The sequence below is a fragment of the Sceloporus undulatus genome, chromosome 8, assembly GCF_019175285.1.
Source record: "Sceloporus undulatus isolate JIND9_A2432 ecotype Alabama chromosome 8, SceUnd_v1.1, whole genome shotgun sequence".
Lineage (NCBI taxonomy): Eukaryota > Metazoa > Chordata > Lepidosauria > Squamata > Phrynosomatidae > Sceloporus > Sceloporus undulatus.
In genome coordinates, this window is record NC_056529.1 from 20937004 (window position 1) to 20953346 (window position 16343).

The 16343-nt window shown below is 48.8% G+C and overlaps 1 protein-coding gene across 1 annotated transcript; it reads left to right on the forward strand.

Annotated features, from left to right (window-relative positions):
* Positions 1 to 570: 570 nt before the first annotated feature.
* Positions 571 to 14153, forward strand: ZNF469 (zinc finger protein 469). Its single transcript, XM_042438692.1, has one exon. The coding sequence runs from the start codon at positions 754 to 756 to the stop codon at positions 13648 to 13650; it is 12897 nt and encodes a 4298-aa protein (XP_042294626.1). The 5' UTR covers positions 571 to 753; the 3' UTR covers positions 13651 to 14153.
* Positions 14154 to 16343: the final 2190 nt, after the last annotated feature.

Consider the following 16343-nt stretch of genomic DNA (forward strand, 5'->3'; position numbering starts at 1 on the left):
CTGAGTAGGGCTGATGGGACTTCCAATCCAACATCAGTGGGGCGGTTGCATGATTTCTAGCCCTGCACTTAACCAAATGTTTCCTCTGTCTATGGCTTAGCTTAATTTCCTGGATCCTAGTGTCAATAAATATAACAAATATAGAAATATCAAGAGACTCCCAAATATCAATATGCAAATGGATCTTGGAACGGGGCGAAAGAAGTTGTAGCATGAGCTTTCATAGACTTGGTCTTCTTCATGATTCCATGCATCTGAAGAAGTAAACCAAGTCTATGAAAGCTTTTGCATATTTCCAAAGGGATCTTGGAGCACCTTTGAGACTAACTGTACAGAAATACATAATAGCATGCGCTTTCATAGACTTGGTCTACTTCCTCTATGCATCTCAGGAAGTAGACCAAGTCTACAAAAGCTTATGCTATACCTTCTTTCACACAGTTAATCTCAAAGGTATTATAAGATCACTTTGCATATGGAAATATTAAGAACATGATAAGCATACCAAGACCACAGACCTTCCAAAGACTCATGCTTGTTCTCTTTTGTAGGTCTTATGTGGAATTATGAGATGGACCCTTGCCATACTTCACCTGCAAGACCTGCCGTATAGCCAAGATGGAACGAGGAACTGCCCAAAAGGCTGAAGTGCCTCCCTGCTGCCCGAGGTGAAGGGGCGATGCCTGCGACGGACCTCTCTTGTGCTGATGAGCCGAGGGGATCGGGTTCTTTTTAGGCCTGGCCCTTCGTACAATGATGGGAGAGACCCAGCATGTCTTTGCCACCGTTGATACTGAGTTCAGCATCCAAAACAAAGACATCAGCTTTGAGCATTTCAGCAAGAAAGACGTGAGTGACTTCGACAGCAAATTACCAAATGGGTCAGATTCCAGCCTACAAAGCAGTGCTGAAAATGGGCCCAGTTTTGCTACTGTCAAGGAAAAGGAACCTCACAGTCAAAGGGAAGCTGTGATCCGCCCCCAGCAAGCCGGCAAAATAGACTTCAAATCTCTCCACAACAGGCCCAGGTTCCCCAGCGATGGCGCCTGGGGTGCTGTCAAAGGAAGCCCCCAGTCTCCGACTGGAAAGAGCCGCACAAAGGAGAAGAACCGGCGAGCAGGGAAAGGGGAGCGGGGCCACCAGCAGCTTTACCGGCTCACCATCAGCAGCGCCAGGCCCAACCCGACCATTGGCATCGCTTACCCTCAGCAGAAGGTCACCCCACCCAAGAAAGTCGACGTGGGCCGAGGAGGACACGTTTCGGGAAGCTACCGGTTCCACGTCCCCAGCATCCCTGAGCGAGAGGTGGAACTCCAACAGGAAGATCTCAACTTTGCCCGGGGTTTCTCAGAGGCCCCTTCAAGCCATATCTCCAGCAACTATACCTCACCGACCACAGCTGCTGCACGCCCGAACCATGGTGCGAAGATTCAAACGGCCATTGGCATCCCTCACGAAAGCCATGGCACCAACGGGCAGGTGCTTTACTCGGAGTTCCAGGGTAATGGGAGCAACACATGGCCTTCAACGGAGAAAAGCTTCCCAGGTGCTAATAGTGGACTCTCGCCCCCCAAAACACGCCCCTTGCCAGAGAGCAGTAAACTGAGCACACACTGCCTGGGACCCTTGTCCTTTCAATACCCCTTCCAGCCTTTGCACAGCTCAGCAACGGATTCTTTCCAGGGCAATCCTCATGGTCAAGATTACATAGATGTTTCGCTGGCCACCAGTCCGGCTTCTCATGGTGCTTTCCCCTTCCATTCTACTTCCAGGGACTGGAAAGAGGAGGTTCTAGGCAATGGCTCCTGTGATGGTGCAGCTCTGGAGACCAGGGCCTATGGGTTGGCACCTCCTCAGTTTCTCCCATCGCCACAGACTCAAGGGCATTTGCCTTGCTATAAGGGAAGGAATGAACATTCCACTGACCACAATGGTGCTATCTCTCCTTCTGGTGCTATTGACCAAAGCCCAAGCACTTTTCAAGAAAACCCAGCTGTTTTCCCACCCAGTTTACATATCTCTAGCATGCCAAAGCCAATCGGTAAGAGGCAGTCCTCATCAAAAGACAACGTAGCTAGTCAACAGATACTGGATCCAAGTAGCTCTCTGAGAAGGAACATGCCACAGCTCTCTCTACCCCAAGTGCACTTTCAAAACAAGGCGTACGGCGATTCCTCAGCTGGTGGCATCGGATCTGGCTCCATGCCTTTCGAGAAGACCCTTCCCACTAATCTTCAGGCCCACCCCCAGCTCCTGCAGCCATGGGAGGGGGTCAAAAAGACCTATCCCCCCATGGAGCAAAGCTCAACCATGTACCTGAGTTCCAGTGGTGGCCAGGTCTCATTCAGTTGCCATTTGGGACCTGAGCAGAGACAGCAACTCAAGAAGACACGGCAGCATCTCCACCTCACCTCCACAATTCCCGGCCAGAACAGAATCGAACTCTCGAGGAAGTTGGCCAGCCAGAAGTTGCCTTTCCCACTTGGGACAACATCGGACTGGGATGGGAGTGGGAAGGAGCAGAAAAGCCCCACCGACTATGCCACCAAAGCCCTGCAGAATGGGGAGGGGGCTGTCATACCAAGGCATGGCCTTCTTCCGCAGCATTGTAGCTCAGCCAACGCTTTCTGCTTCGAAGGGGCAAATGACAATGAGCCTCCTGCTATCACCAAGTCCTTTTTCTTTGGTGTGAGCCAAGGAGTACCATCGCCAGCCTCCTCTCGTGTCCCTTCCATCCCGGCTTTGCTGTTACCACCTTCAGCCTTGGCTGCATCCCCAAATGAGTCCCCTCTCCCATCGCCTGCCCCCAATGCCACCACCAGCACCAGCACCTGTTCCTCTCTCTCACCCACTTCCAGCAGCCCAAGCAGTCATAGTTTTGAAGAGGGCATCACGTTGAACCCATCTCCCTTCTTTCACCACCACCACCACCAGTGTGGTGCAAAAGACGGCAACAAACCCTTCCATGCTTCAGAGCCTCTGAGCTCTGGCGCAATCCACTATCCAGCAGCAGACTCCCTCAAAGCCCTTCACTTCTCTGCAGAGGCCTCTAAAGACGAACTCCTTTACAAAAGCGTCCCTCCAGGTGGCCATTTCCCCAAGCCGAGCTTGCAGGCTTCCAAAGGTTGCCTGGATGGTTTTGAGGCTGAACTGCCTCCACCGCCTTATTCCTCACATCACCTCCTGGCCAGCTCTCTGAGCAGCGCAAGCCTTGACCAGCTGGATGTCTTCCTGACCTGCAAACAGTGTGACCAAAACTTCAGCAACCTCTCCTCCTTCTTGGAGCACCGCCAGTTCTGTAGTTCTCATGTGCTCCTACACCAGGGTCAAGCCAAAGACTCTTCCCGGGGGACAGAAACCAAGAAGCAACACCACACACCTCCAGAATCCATCAAGCACCCACAAGCCAGTCTTGGCCTGCTTCTTCCCTCCGATCCTCATGCACAACTATTCGCCTTGAACAAGACAGATGATTTCCTGGAAGATGAAGAGGGCAAAGAGGATTCTAAGGACGATCTTCTCAAAGCCAGCCAGCTCAGTGGGGTAGCCACCAATACTTTGCCACTTAGTGCTTCTGACATGGATATCTATGAGGCCGAGCTGGACAGTTTGATCACAGAAGCACTGAATGGGCTGGGGTACCAGTCAGATAACCCTGAGATCGACAGCAGCTTCATAGACGTCTTTGCTGATGAAGAACTGGGCTCTCTGAAAGTCGCCAATGGTGTGACACCTTGCAAAGCCAAAGAGTGTTTGTCTTTGGGGGAAAAAACAAAGCAAATGGATGAGAACATGAAAACTTTAAGCTGCTATGAGGATCACCTTGGCGGAGACACAGCAAAAGCCAGAATATCAGAGAAGCAGAAAGAAAGAGGGGTGGGCTGGCTTCCAGACCATGGAGAGGAAAGTCCTGAGTTGGCTCACAGTAAGTTGATAGATCCAGAAAAGTACGACGGGGAACAATTTGATGGAAATACTCAGCTGAAAATAGGAAGGAATAACTGTAGCAATCCCCTTTTGCCCATGAAACAGGCAGCCAATTCTGTGCCAGATATGAAGCAATCCAAGAACGTTAACCATGCCTCTTCCCCCATGAGTGACCTTAGGGCTGCTGGTGCCTCCGTTGCAGCTGGGAATGCCACCATCTCCATGAAAGACACAAAGAAGCATAAGTTGCGGAGCAGCACTTGGAGCAAAGAGCTCATACACAAGATTGTTGAGCAGAAGAACAAGCTTCACAAACTGCAACCAAAGAGTAGCAAAGTGGCACCTCTCCCCTCGCTCACTGACCGTCTGCTTCAGGAAACTAAGGACAATCAGTTTGGTGAGTACGAATACATCTCAGAATCGGACGATGAAAGGGTGGAGTATGCCAAGCGGCATTGCAGGAGGAAGCTGGGTTCAAGATTCAATGGAAGACTGAGAAGCAGCTTCAGCAGAAAGCGCCAAGGAAGAGGTGGAAGGGAGAAAGAGAAGGAAGCAGGGTGGAGATACGGACTCAAGAGAGAGAGAAGGGAGGAGGCCAAAAGGACTACAAGCAAGGAACCGGGAAGGAGAGACGACTGCCGAGGCAGAGTCAGGAGGAGGAGCAGTCGGTCTTCCACAAGCAGCTGCCAAACCACAAGCTTGTCCAGTGAAACTAGCAACAGTCCCCAAAGCACAGAGAAGGCCGATTCTGACACCGAGAAGGAAGTGGAACAGAAGAAGAGGCTCCTCCAGAAGTCCAAGCCGGTTGGACCCCTCCCGAGAGACCTGTTGACCGTTCCTGAGAAAGAGACGGTAGGAAGACACCACCAGCTGCCCTCTGACTTGTCCCGAGACTCAGGGAGCATTGAGTCAGCCAAACTTCAGCTGGAAGACTTCAAGGCTTACCAAAGGGACATTCCAACCATCCCTCCAGTCACTCACATGAATAAAAAGGAAGGTTTGCTCCAAAACCAAGGGAAGCTGCATTCCAGCAAAGCTGGCCTTGACCAGAGCTCCACTGTCCTTTTTGGCCCTGAAGATTCAGAAGAGCACATCAAGAGCACCAGCCATGACAATGATGAGCTGAGGGCTCTGCTGAAAGACGGAGAACAGGTTGCACCAGGAGGGAATCTACATTGTCATCAGTTTGCTGCCTATAAAAAAGAGACATTGAAATACCACACAGAAGAATTCCTTGGCCCGTCCTCCATTGGTATGCACAGCATTCCCAATGATGAGAGTGCCAGCTATGAACAAGTAGATGTGAAGTGCTTCAAGAAACAGAAGGAGTTTGTTGCTCCGATCGGTTGTTTCAATGACAATTCCCGTGGTGTGGGCACACCTGGGAAAGAAGGACTTAAGATACTTGTTGACGCTGCTGAAACCTTTTATGACTGCAAAGAATTATCTGATAGCTATGAGTCTTCTGGCCTCTTCTCAAGGCCTCCTGCCACTGAACCATCCCAGAATGGCGGCATCTACTTCTGCCAGGAAGAGGTTGATGTCAGCTCCTTCAAACAGAAACACCATGAGATCCTGCCTTATGAATCTGATCATGACCAAGGAAAGATGTCTTCCCCTCTTGGGTTTGATTCTTCTTCCGTATTTGTAGAACTCCCTGTTGCTGAGTTTGATTCCACCTTATATGACAGCGTGACTTCAAGCAAGGACAGCTATGTTCCCTTTGAGTGTGCCAGCCACCATCTTGGCAAAATGACCCCCTTTGATCAGCAGTATTCCTCGTTCCTGCAAGAGAAAGAATGGAATCTGATGGAGGAAGTATCCCCAGTTTTGCCAGAAGAAATGCCCCAGTTCCATGGCCTCTCTGTGGAAAAGCCACTACCAAAGAGGTACCCTGGTAAACTCAACCAAATGCCTTTGCCTGAAAGGACGGCTGACTGCAGTGTGCCTTTCATGAGCGGTATATCGGATGATGAGCTCGAGATCAAAAGGTTGGTCAATGAGCTCGAAAGTCAACTGCAAACAAGCAAACTTATTCTGGAGGAGGCATCGGGGGAACTCTCCCAAACCCCCAAACCCCGGCACAGTGCAGAAACCAGTGAACCCTGTCAACAGTTTTTGCCCCTAACTCTGGACCAGGGAAGTGATGAGAAGGGATTGTTCCTGATGGAGGAAGAATTCGAGAATGCAAGCCTTCTTTCTGCAAAAACCTGCAGCTGTGAAAATTTGAGGAGTGAGAAAACATTGCTTCCCTCCTTAGATGGCAAATACGGGGGTCACAGGGATCCTTGGCCATGCTCAGTGCCCTGCAACCCCTTGGACTCTGCTGTGCATGCGCCACCCACTTCTGAGCTCATTTTGGTAGGGCCTCTCAACTCCAAAGGAGACCAAGACCAAATGCATGAAAAACTGAAGGTGGATGAAAGCTGTGGGGAAGATGGCTTTAGGAGTATGAGAGATGTCTCTAGCCAAATCGTGCCAGATCCATGCCTCCCGGACATCAGCATGGCTGTTCCAAGCTACACAAGTTCTTTGATACAAAACCCTGACATGCTCTTCCCTAAACCTCTGGAAGAGCCTCAGTTAAGTTTACCGGGGACTTTGCCACCAAGAGAGGATGCTTTCCTGGACCTGCTGCCAAAGGAGAAAACATTCAATGGCACTGCTGAGTTGGAAACATATCGTCGCCAGGTTTCGTGTTTGAAATTAGAATCTCAGTTAGAAGATATCAGTGCTCAGGAACCAGAAGGCGACTTCCCTTCCATAGTCCAAAGCATCAATGAGCCAGAGGAGAGGCGACTTTCCTTTTCCCAAACCAGCTCACCTGAAATGCAGGAAAGGCCAACACCCTTCCAAAGTATTCCCAAAGATTCTGCACTTCCAAAAAAGCCACAGCAGAATGAAAACCAAACTGTGAAGATGCCAACCACAGATGCTGGCGAAACGTCAGGAATAAACTCTTCTAGAACATGGCCACATAGCCCGAAAAACCCACAAAAAGCTATGGATGCCAGCCATGAAAGCCTTCGACTTCACATCGAAAACCAAACTGTTTGCCAGTCTCTGGCTGTACACAGCAAGGCAAATGATGGGGAACCCTCACATTTTGAAGCGTTGGCCTGTCCCAAAGATATAAACAGGGAGGCAGAATATGAGCCATCCCCACAAGAAAAGGCAGATAATCCACTGCAGCAGCTGCAGCTGTTTGTGGCCAGAACGGTCAAAAACAATGAGGAAGACTTGCTCACACCCTGCTTCCCAGTCCTGCCAACTACCACCCACCTGCCCTCAAGCACCAATATTCAACCTAGAGAGAAAGAGGAATTGCAAGGCAGCATGCAAACTGAGGAGGTGCCCCATAGCCCCACGCTGGAGAAAAGGACGGGGCCGCTGGTGGAAAGACCAGAGAGTATCCCCAAGGCGTCTGATCCACCTAAACTAGTTTTGGAGTCAGGCAAGCAGGTGGAGCATTTGGGCAAACATCCAGCTGCACTACAGAGCCATGAACGACGCTGCAACGTTGCAGAGGGAGAGCAGCAGCACTTGAAAAACGAACATTCAGAGGAGGATGACATTAATATGTGGGCAGATGGCATTTCCTTGGAGCACAATAACCTCTCGCCAGGCAGCAACCAAGTGGTAACCTCATTGCTAAGGAAAGAAAGAGCACAAGGGGGTCAAGTTTCAGGCAAGGTGGAGGAAGATCGGGACAAGGCGACCTTGGCATTTAGGAACCATCAAATATCCCCTTTAAGCCCTGGATCATTTGAGAAGGAGACATCCGGCTGTGCTTTGACTGCCATGCTCGCAGGACGCCAGCCTTCTTGGGATGAAGCCTGCACTGAGGATCAAGGGCCAAGCACTGGAGAAGTCCTCCAGGAGGAAAGGATTGGAGAGCAACCAGCAGATCGGCTGCAACACAACCTGGTTCCTGCTAGTCCTCTTGAAAATCCATTGGAGGACCGTTGTCTCCCACGTGGAAGTGAATTCTATTCAGGAAGTGGCCCAGTTTTAGCAGAAGGCCATGGCTTGGGGGAGAAGCAAGCCAGTACCTGTGAAAGTGTATGCCTGGACAGTTTCTCCCCAGCCGCTGGTCTTGTTGGTCAGAAGGACTTGCAGAGAAATAACACAAGAAACATGACATGCACTGACTTCGGAGTGACACCGTCTGAAGAAAAAACTCACAGTCCAACTGCTGCAAAGGGGCAGCGCATTCAACTCCCTGCACACAGGTCCTCCTCTAGTGCTGAGAAATCCATGCAGAGTCCTTTGGAGCACAAGGAACAGAAAGAAGTGCTGCCTTTCACTGTCAAGCATTATGGGACCACTTCACCTCAGGGTTTGCAGTGGTGCCATGCAAAAGATACAGAACCTCAGAAGAGTACCTTCATGCATTCAGCATCCTCTCTGAGCTCCACTGATCTTACAGAAACCAAAAGGCCCCAGGAACTACAAGCGAACAACTCCAAACCACCCAGCATGCTGACTTTTAAAAATGCAGATCTTCCTAGTTCAGAAGAGGTACCAAAGCTTCCTGACCAAGAAACCAGCAACACATGCGCTATGAGGGACACCATCACCGATTCTCAGTCAGCTTCTCCACAAGACATCTTACTGGGCCAATCTCCATCCAAGGTTGGTTCTGCTCTACCTACAGACTCAAGGACTAAAACAAATGTAGAATTCATATTGAAACCCCAATGCGGGGAGGAGGATAAAGCCTATTCCCAGGAAGGGAAAGCAGATCAAACTCAGCTAGGAGTCAAAGATGTTAATATTGAAGAGATGTCAGTTGCCAGAGTTACTGAAACAGCCATCATTGTTCATCTTATAGCTGGCCAAATTCCAGAGACAGCAGATAATGGTTCCCAGAATGCTTTACAAGACATAGACCACAGAGGCAATGATTTGGAAGATGAAGGTTACAAACAGGCTGAGAACGCAGAAGGGTCTTCTCACTTTGTGGAGCAAGAAAAGAGTAAGGGAAGAGATCTAAGAGAGACCTCCAAGACCGGGGCATTGAAAACAAAGAAGAGAAAAGGATCACAGGCCATCTGCGACATTTGTTCAGTTTCTTTTAGGTCCCAAACTGGCTTGATGAGACACAAAGCTATGAAGCACCTGAACAAAAAAGACAATGCATTGTTGCCAGGTCTTGTTCCTTTGGAAAAAGAATTAAAAACAAGCAGGCAACTCTGTAAGAAAAACAGAAAGTCACTCATCAGAGAGAAAGCATTTGCTTCACACATTTCAAAAGCAGCTGCCGGCCAACCTTTGCCAAAGTCCAACAGAAGTCAAAGGCGGGAACCCAGTAGAGAGACCCAAGATGTTGTCAGCAAGGTGTTCGATAACCTAGATATTCCTTCACTGGACTCAGCCTTTGAGCTCCAAAACACAGATAACCATGCCAAAGATGTTCCAAAAACACCCTCACAGGAAGAGAGAGAAGGCAAACTTGCACCCGAGGACAGAAAAGAAGCAAATACAGGAGAAAAAGAAAGAGAAGCCGGCATGAATGAGTTGGACGGTTTTTCTGGGAAGAAACTAAAGGGGAAAGCAAGGAAAGGGAAAGCAAAAGTAGCTCCAAGCCAAAACAAATTGACTAGATACTCCCAGCTACACACAGAAACTCCGACACTTTGCTCTGATGTGGTTCTCAGGCCTGTGGACCTTAGTCTGACCACCACCACCAAATACCTAGAGGTCAGTTCGACTTCCACAGAAGAGCAGGTCAGCCAGCAATCCACTTCACCTTCTCCTCCAAGAGCCAAGGAATCTGCAGCCATTGATGAAAGAATATCTTCAGCCAAAGAAACAGATGGGCAGAAGCCTCTTCATGATGTAGTGAGCACTAAAGAACAGGCAGAAGATGCAGAGCAGGACACAGAGGAGAGTTGTCCATCTGCATCCACCAAAGATACAGAGAAAGCAGCAAGCAACGTTGGAGAAAATCAAGATGATGGCCTACATGTCAAAGAACCTGAGACAACAGAGAATACCTTGGAAGAGATGAAGTGCAGAAATAAAAATAGCTCATTGGGATGCCCACCAAAGTTACCTCAACAGTCCTGTCATGTTGGTATGACTGAGAAGGATGCCACCAAAGTCATCTCAGAAGAAGCACTAGATGTTGGTGACCCTTGTTTTGTGGATTCCCAATCTGGGAGAACGGAAGAGTTTCCACCAAAGGATGAGTCTCAGGACAGCGGTGGAGTTGGGCCAGACCTGTTTGACGACGACTCCACGTTTTCTCAGCTTTTCCCCAGAAATGACCGGTTTGCCCGTCGGAAGTGCACACGGGTGTATGGAAAGAGGACAAAGAAACCCAGACCTATTGCAGAGGTGAGCATCAGGCCAGAAGGTATCCCAGACATGACTTCTATCCGGATGGCTTCAGACCTTGGCGAAACCAGCTCTTTCTCTGTCACCAGGGAGGATCCATGTGAGTATGACACCATCTCCATTGATGATGCTTTGATGCTCAACATGTGTTACGACAGCAAAGCAGTGCCAGGTGATGTCCCTTCCAGACCCACCACCCAAAGAATGTCTCTGCAGCCAGATGTCAGACTAAAGGAAGACTTCACAGATTCGAAGAATGGTGGAACACTAAGCACTCTGTGTCAGAAGAGTCCAACAGGTCCTCCTCCAAGCTTGGGTAGCTGGGGTAGTCTGGAGAAGAAGGGAGACAACCGTCCTGCTGATGAAGCATTGCTGGACCCATCCACGGAGCTCCTCAATGGGCACTTGACAGTTGGAGCAAGTCCAGAACCTCCTGATCTTGAGGAGGAATCCTATGATACCAGAGCAAATGAAAATCCATGCTCACCTGCATTTCATACAATTGATATGGAGATGTTGAACACTAAGTTTGAGATGAGGGATGTGTGCTTTTACCGTGTCGGGGAAGATCATCTTGGTTGCACCGATAATGAATGCACCTTAGGGTTCAAGTCGGCATCCGTCCTCCAAGGCAGACCCACCAAAAATAAGCTAGAAGAAGGCAAGCAAGGGAAAAGCCGGAGTGACTTGAACTTCAAGACTAAAGACAAGCAGTACAAGTGCAAAGTCTGCTTCCAGTGGTTCCTGACCTTAGGAGAGCTGGACTTTCACAAACTCACCCACAACCCATCCCCTCCACCAACATGCTACATGTGTGTCCAGAGGAAATTCAGCTCCAGAGAGCAATTGAGGGACCACTTGAAAGAGAAGCATGCCAAGAACAAAGCTGGTCTGTGGGCTTGTGGGATGTGCCTGAAGGAAATCTCTGACGTCTGGATGTACAACGAACATCTGCGAGAGCACGCCACCCAGTTTGCTCGGAAAGGCCAAGCTCAGAAGTCAGTTTTAGGATTGCCTGGCTGCTTTGGTGAAGAAGATGCTGCTGTCACCCAGTTCCTGAACTCCATCATGTGCCGGAAGCCCAGTAAGGTCTCCAAGCACACTGAAGGCCAAGGCAGGGCCCCTGCTTGCAAAGAGAGCAAAGGCCCCAAGGAAACCCCAGGGCAAGAAATGGTGGCCAACAGGGACTCACTGGAGATCCCATGCAAAATCAAGCCACCCGAATCCTCCCCCAAAGCACCTGCCGTCCCATCGCCCGACCCTACCCCCAAAGTTGAAGGGGCTCCAAAGTTGGTGTCCATGCACCCTGAATGTAAAGACCCCTCTCGGGACTGCCACCACTGCGGGAAGCAGTTCCCCAAGCCCTTCAAGCTTCAACGCCATCTGGTAGTCCACAGCTTACAGAAGATCTACCTGTGCCACAGGTGCCCAATGTTCTACCAGGAGACCAAAGAGCTCCGGAGCCACCTCAGCCAGGAGCACGGGACGGTGGAGGAGGCGGACATCAAGCACACCACGCTCTATGCCTGCGAGCTCTGCGCAGACGTCATGCACGTCATCAAGAAATCCTTCATCTGCAGCACCTGCAACTACACCTTCTCCAAAAAGGAGCAGTATGACCGGCACATGGAGAAACACCTGGTGGGAAGCAGCAAGACTTTCCGATTCAGAGGAGTGATGCGGCCAGGGGTCTCAGCTAAGGAAGAGGAGAAGAAAGTGAAAGAGGAGGTGCCCCCCAAGGAAGACACACCCGTGGCCAAGAAGAAGAAGGTTGGCCAACACAACAGCTTGCATCAGCCCAGCTCACCAGGGCACTTGCCTTGTACACAAGCCCCTCAACTAGAGGGTGAGCCCCTGCTACCTGTTGGACCTCTTAGTTGGCATCTCTCCTCAAAGACACTTCCACCTGAGACCTCTGTGAAAACAGAAGGCCTCGTGGGTGAATTTTCCAACCGGTTGGATGAAACGGAAAAGTCTCCATTTGACAGCCTGCTTCCAACCACTTCTCTTATGCCCCAGGATGAAACAAGCATCCCAGAAGAACTTGGGCATGTCTCCTCACTTTCTGCAGGACAGCAGTCAAAAGGAGAGGCCATCACAGAGAGTCTGTCTCCTTCCTTTGACTCTTCTGAGGCAGTTAGCCTTGATCTCACCTACTTAGCACTGAAGAAAACAACAGCAGTGCAAAAGATGTCCCCGTCCCATCTCCCTGAGAAGTGCAGCAAGGAACTGGACCCAACAGAAAAAGCCACCTTTGCTGGTAAAGCAGAAAGTGCCATGGGGACTTGGGAGAGTTTGCATGCAGGAGACCCCGCTGTGAGCAAAAAGTCAGTGGGATTTTCTCCTGCAAGTCCCAGGTCTACAGAGTTCAAGAGAGACCCTAAAACAAAGTGTGGTATCAGCTTTAATCCCACTGAAACGCAGCCTCAGGAAAGTGTTGCCAAGCTGCATTTACCTGAAGCTACCTTCCATGTGTTACCTCTGAAGGACAAGCCATCGTCACCTACCCAAAACCTGCTGGCCAAAGAGATTCCTTCTAAGAAAGTCACCAGTGGCCAGGCCCTTCCTGAGAATCCAGCTGGCATCCATTGTGCCCCAAGTGCGACAGAGGAGGTTCAAAAGCCCCCTTCCTCCAAAGACAAGGCCCTGGCAGATACGGCCACTCCTTCCTTGAAAGACAAGTGCCCTAAAGAGATAGGAAACAAGCCTGTTGGCAGCCATCTCCGAAGTGAGGGGGCAGGCTCACAGGCCAACCCCAGCCACTCGGATCTGAGCAAATGCCAAGAAAGACTGTCCACTACTGGGCTGGCCAAGCTTCACCCCAAGAAACGGAAAGAGCACAAGGCCACGCACAAGGGAAGCTCGGCCTCCCGTGAGAACATTGAAGGAGACGGGGGTAAGAAGAAGAAAGCGCGGACCCAGGACCCAGCAAGGAGAGACGGCGGTGGCAGCGGCAGTGGAGGGAGGCTCAAAAGGGCCGACTGGTTGAACAGCGAGAGTCTGGCCTTGTCGTCACGACGGGGGGAAACCCACTGCAACAAACTGTCCCCCAAGCTAAAGGTGTCCGTGGCTGGTGGGCAACTCAAAAAGATGGTGCTGGACCAATGCTTTCAGAAGAAGGCAGAGATCCGCCATGCCAATGGGGACTTGAAGCGCAAGAAGGACATCCTGGGCAGCAAAGCCTTCCCCCAGCTCTTCGCCAAAGAGCCCTCCGGCTCCCTGCCCAACTCTTTCCAGCGGCACAGAGCTGTCCAAGGTGCTAAGCTGCCCGACTCTCACAATTACAGGACGGCTGAATCCCAGAACAATCTCCTAAGCCAACTGTTTGGGCAGAAATTAACTAGCTTTAAAATTCCTTTAAGAAGAGATACTTCTGAGTAATTTATGAAAGTGACTTATGGTGATCCTCCGCTGCTTTCATGGGGTTTGCAAGGAAGGGGGGTGGGAGAAATTATCAAAGCATTAAATTCGTTTGTGTAGCGTGATTTCTCTGTCTAGCTTAAATGAACTTGCACTGCAGCCTCTGAAATAGTTTTGCTTTGTGTCTTACTAATCTACTTTAATTCACCTGATTTATCATGCAAATGCTAGAACTTTGATGTTGCTGATGATTTCCATGAACTAAAACTGTAATCGCTTTGGGCAGAGCGAAGCGTCAAGAGGAAATGCTTTATTGGAGAAGTGCTGAGGTTAGAAGGATACTTGCAAATCCCAGTCCCTTTTCAAACTGTGTCTCTGTTATCTTTGTACAAAGTACTTGAAGAGATGAACTTCATTCCAGAGACGTCTTATTCATAAGGTGCAGTACACTGTAGAAAGCTTCCCCCCCTTTCCTGGAGATTTGCACAAATAATCCACAACGATTTCATTTAATTGGGAGCCAGCCTAAGACATGGTACAATTTTGGTTTAAATAATATATATATAATATATATATATATATATAATATATATATTATTATTTATTAATTAAAGAAAGGAACAGGCCACGGTTTGATAGACAGCCATTTCCAGGAACGTGCGTCGGAGGAACCTTGCGCGGCTGTGAGACGCTTGGGAAGCTATTGCCTTTATTAGACCACTGTCGATGTTTGCCGAAAGGAATTGTAATGTTTATTTTTTAAAGAGAAGAGATATCTATGTGCCCCTTTCCTCTAACCTAGCTAAACTGCACCTTGAAGATTTGTAACATAGCTTTCTTTTAATTATTGTTTTAAGGATTAATATTTTCTTTCCAGCGAGAAAACTGTGCCAACTCACCACCTCCATCGTTGCCAATGCAGTACTGTGGCGCAAAGGCCTGTAAAAATAGTAGTCTATTTTGTAAGCAACAAAAACCCCACAACTCTTACTGTATTGACGTAGTAGCTAGACTTGGTACGGGCTTTTACACTATGCAGTTAACTGGTGCTATTTTTATTTTTGTAATGTGAATACCGATGGGAACATGTGTACACTCACAACACACATGCACAAGAAGTCAAGGGGGGAAAGACAGGGGAAACCAATGGGAGGGGAAAGTTCATAGCTGCGTATAGGAAACCTAACATAAAGGGCGCAGGGTGGTGTTAGCATTTCTCTTCTCCTGCAACGCTGATGCTCGGCGGTGTATTTGACGGAGGTTACATCTTGAGGCCAGAATCTCAGGTGCAAAGGAGAAAGTCTCGGGAGGAAAGTCAGCGGTTTCTAGAGTCCTCCAAAGTCAAGGAGAAGGAGGCGGAGGACAATGCACTGAAAAGGGAAGGGGCATGCTCTGAGGTTTTATTTTTGCGTGTGTCGTGCAAAACAATATTTGTTTTGTTTGTTAAGAATTTTTTTTTAAAAATGGAATTAAATGGCTTTATCCTTCTAATATGTACTTTAATGGTTCTTTGTGTACAAGATATATATATATAGGTTAATTATACTTTGCGTGCAATGCATTATGTTTAAAAAAGTTTTATTTTGCCATTTGTCAGACAGCAGAGGGGGGAAAGCCGCAGAAGATGCCATTCCGTTTGGGGGTTTTATACATACTAAAAAACGGTTGGTCGGGCACCATTTGAGTGTCTCCTTTAATGCTGTCAAATAAAGTATGGAATGAACACACAAGGCGGCACTGTAAAAGGAGGCCTGGAATTTATCCTCTCAAATATAGACCCAGTATTTTCGCAAGACGCTCATGGGTTTGTGTGGCATTTCCCAGACAGTCTGCCTTGGTGGCTTTTTTATCCTTTGGGGAGATGGATGTGTCTGGGGATGTATAGGGCAGTTGGGGGGACTCCCTGGGATGCTGAATTCAGGCCCTTCTGGGGTCCCTTTGGGATCTTCTGGACATCCCCAAGTTGCCCCACATCCTTCTCCAGGGCACCATCATTTTGGCACAGTTTCCAAAGCCTATTTGCTGTTTAAGACAACAGCATTTCCTATGCAGAAATCAACATTTCTGTGCAAAAACCAACATTTCTGTGCAGAATACAAAATGAGTTTCATAGCCTTTCATGATCTATGCAGTCAAAGGCTTTGCTATCGTCTATAAAGCACATGCTGATTTTCTTTTGGAACTCCCTGGTGCGCTCCATCATCCATTGTATGTTTGCAATGTGGTCCCTAGTGCCTCTTCCTTTCCTGAACCCTGGTTGGACCTCTGGGATTTCTCTCTCCATAGAATTTTGAGCATAGTTTTGCTTGCATCGGAGATTAGGGAGCTATGGTCCTATAGTTCCTGCAGTCTCTTGTGTCTCCCTTTTTGTGGATGGCCATGTATATTGATCGCTTCCAATCCCTTGACCATCGTTTTGTTTTCCATATCTGTTGACAAGGGTTGGTTAGCACTAAAGTCGACTCTGTCAATGTGGATTGCAACAGTTCGATTGGAATATCATCTGTTCCTGGAGTTGTGTTTTTTGCCATTTCCTTTATCACAGCTTCCATCTCAGTTTTTAGAATTTGGGGTTCATCTTCATATGGCTCTTCGTTCCATGTGTCCTTCATGTTGTCATTGCTTTTATATAACTCTTCTGTGTGATGTCCATGTGTATAACCTTTTCTCTGGTTGTATGAAAAATGTGTTTGCAACGAATAAGTTGTTGGCTT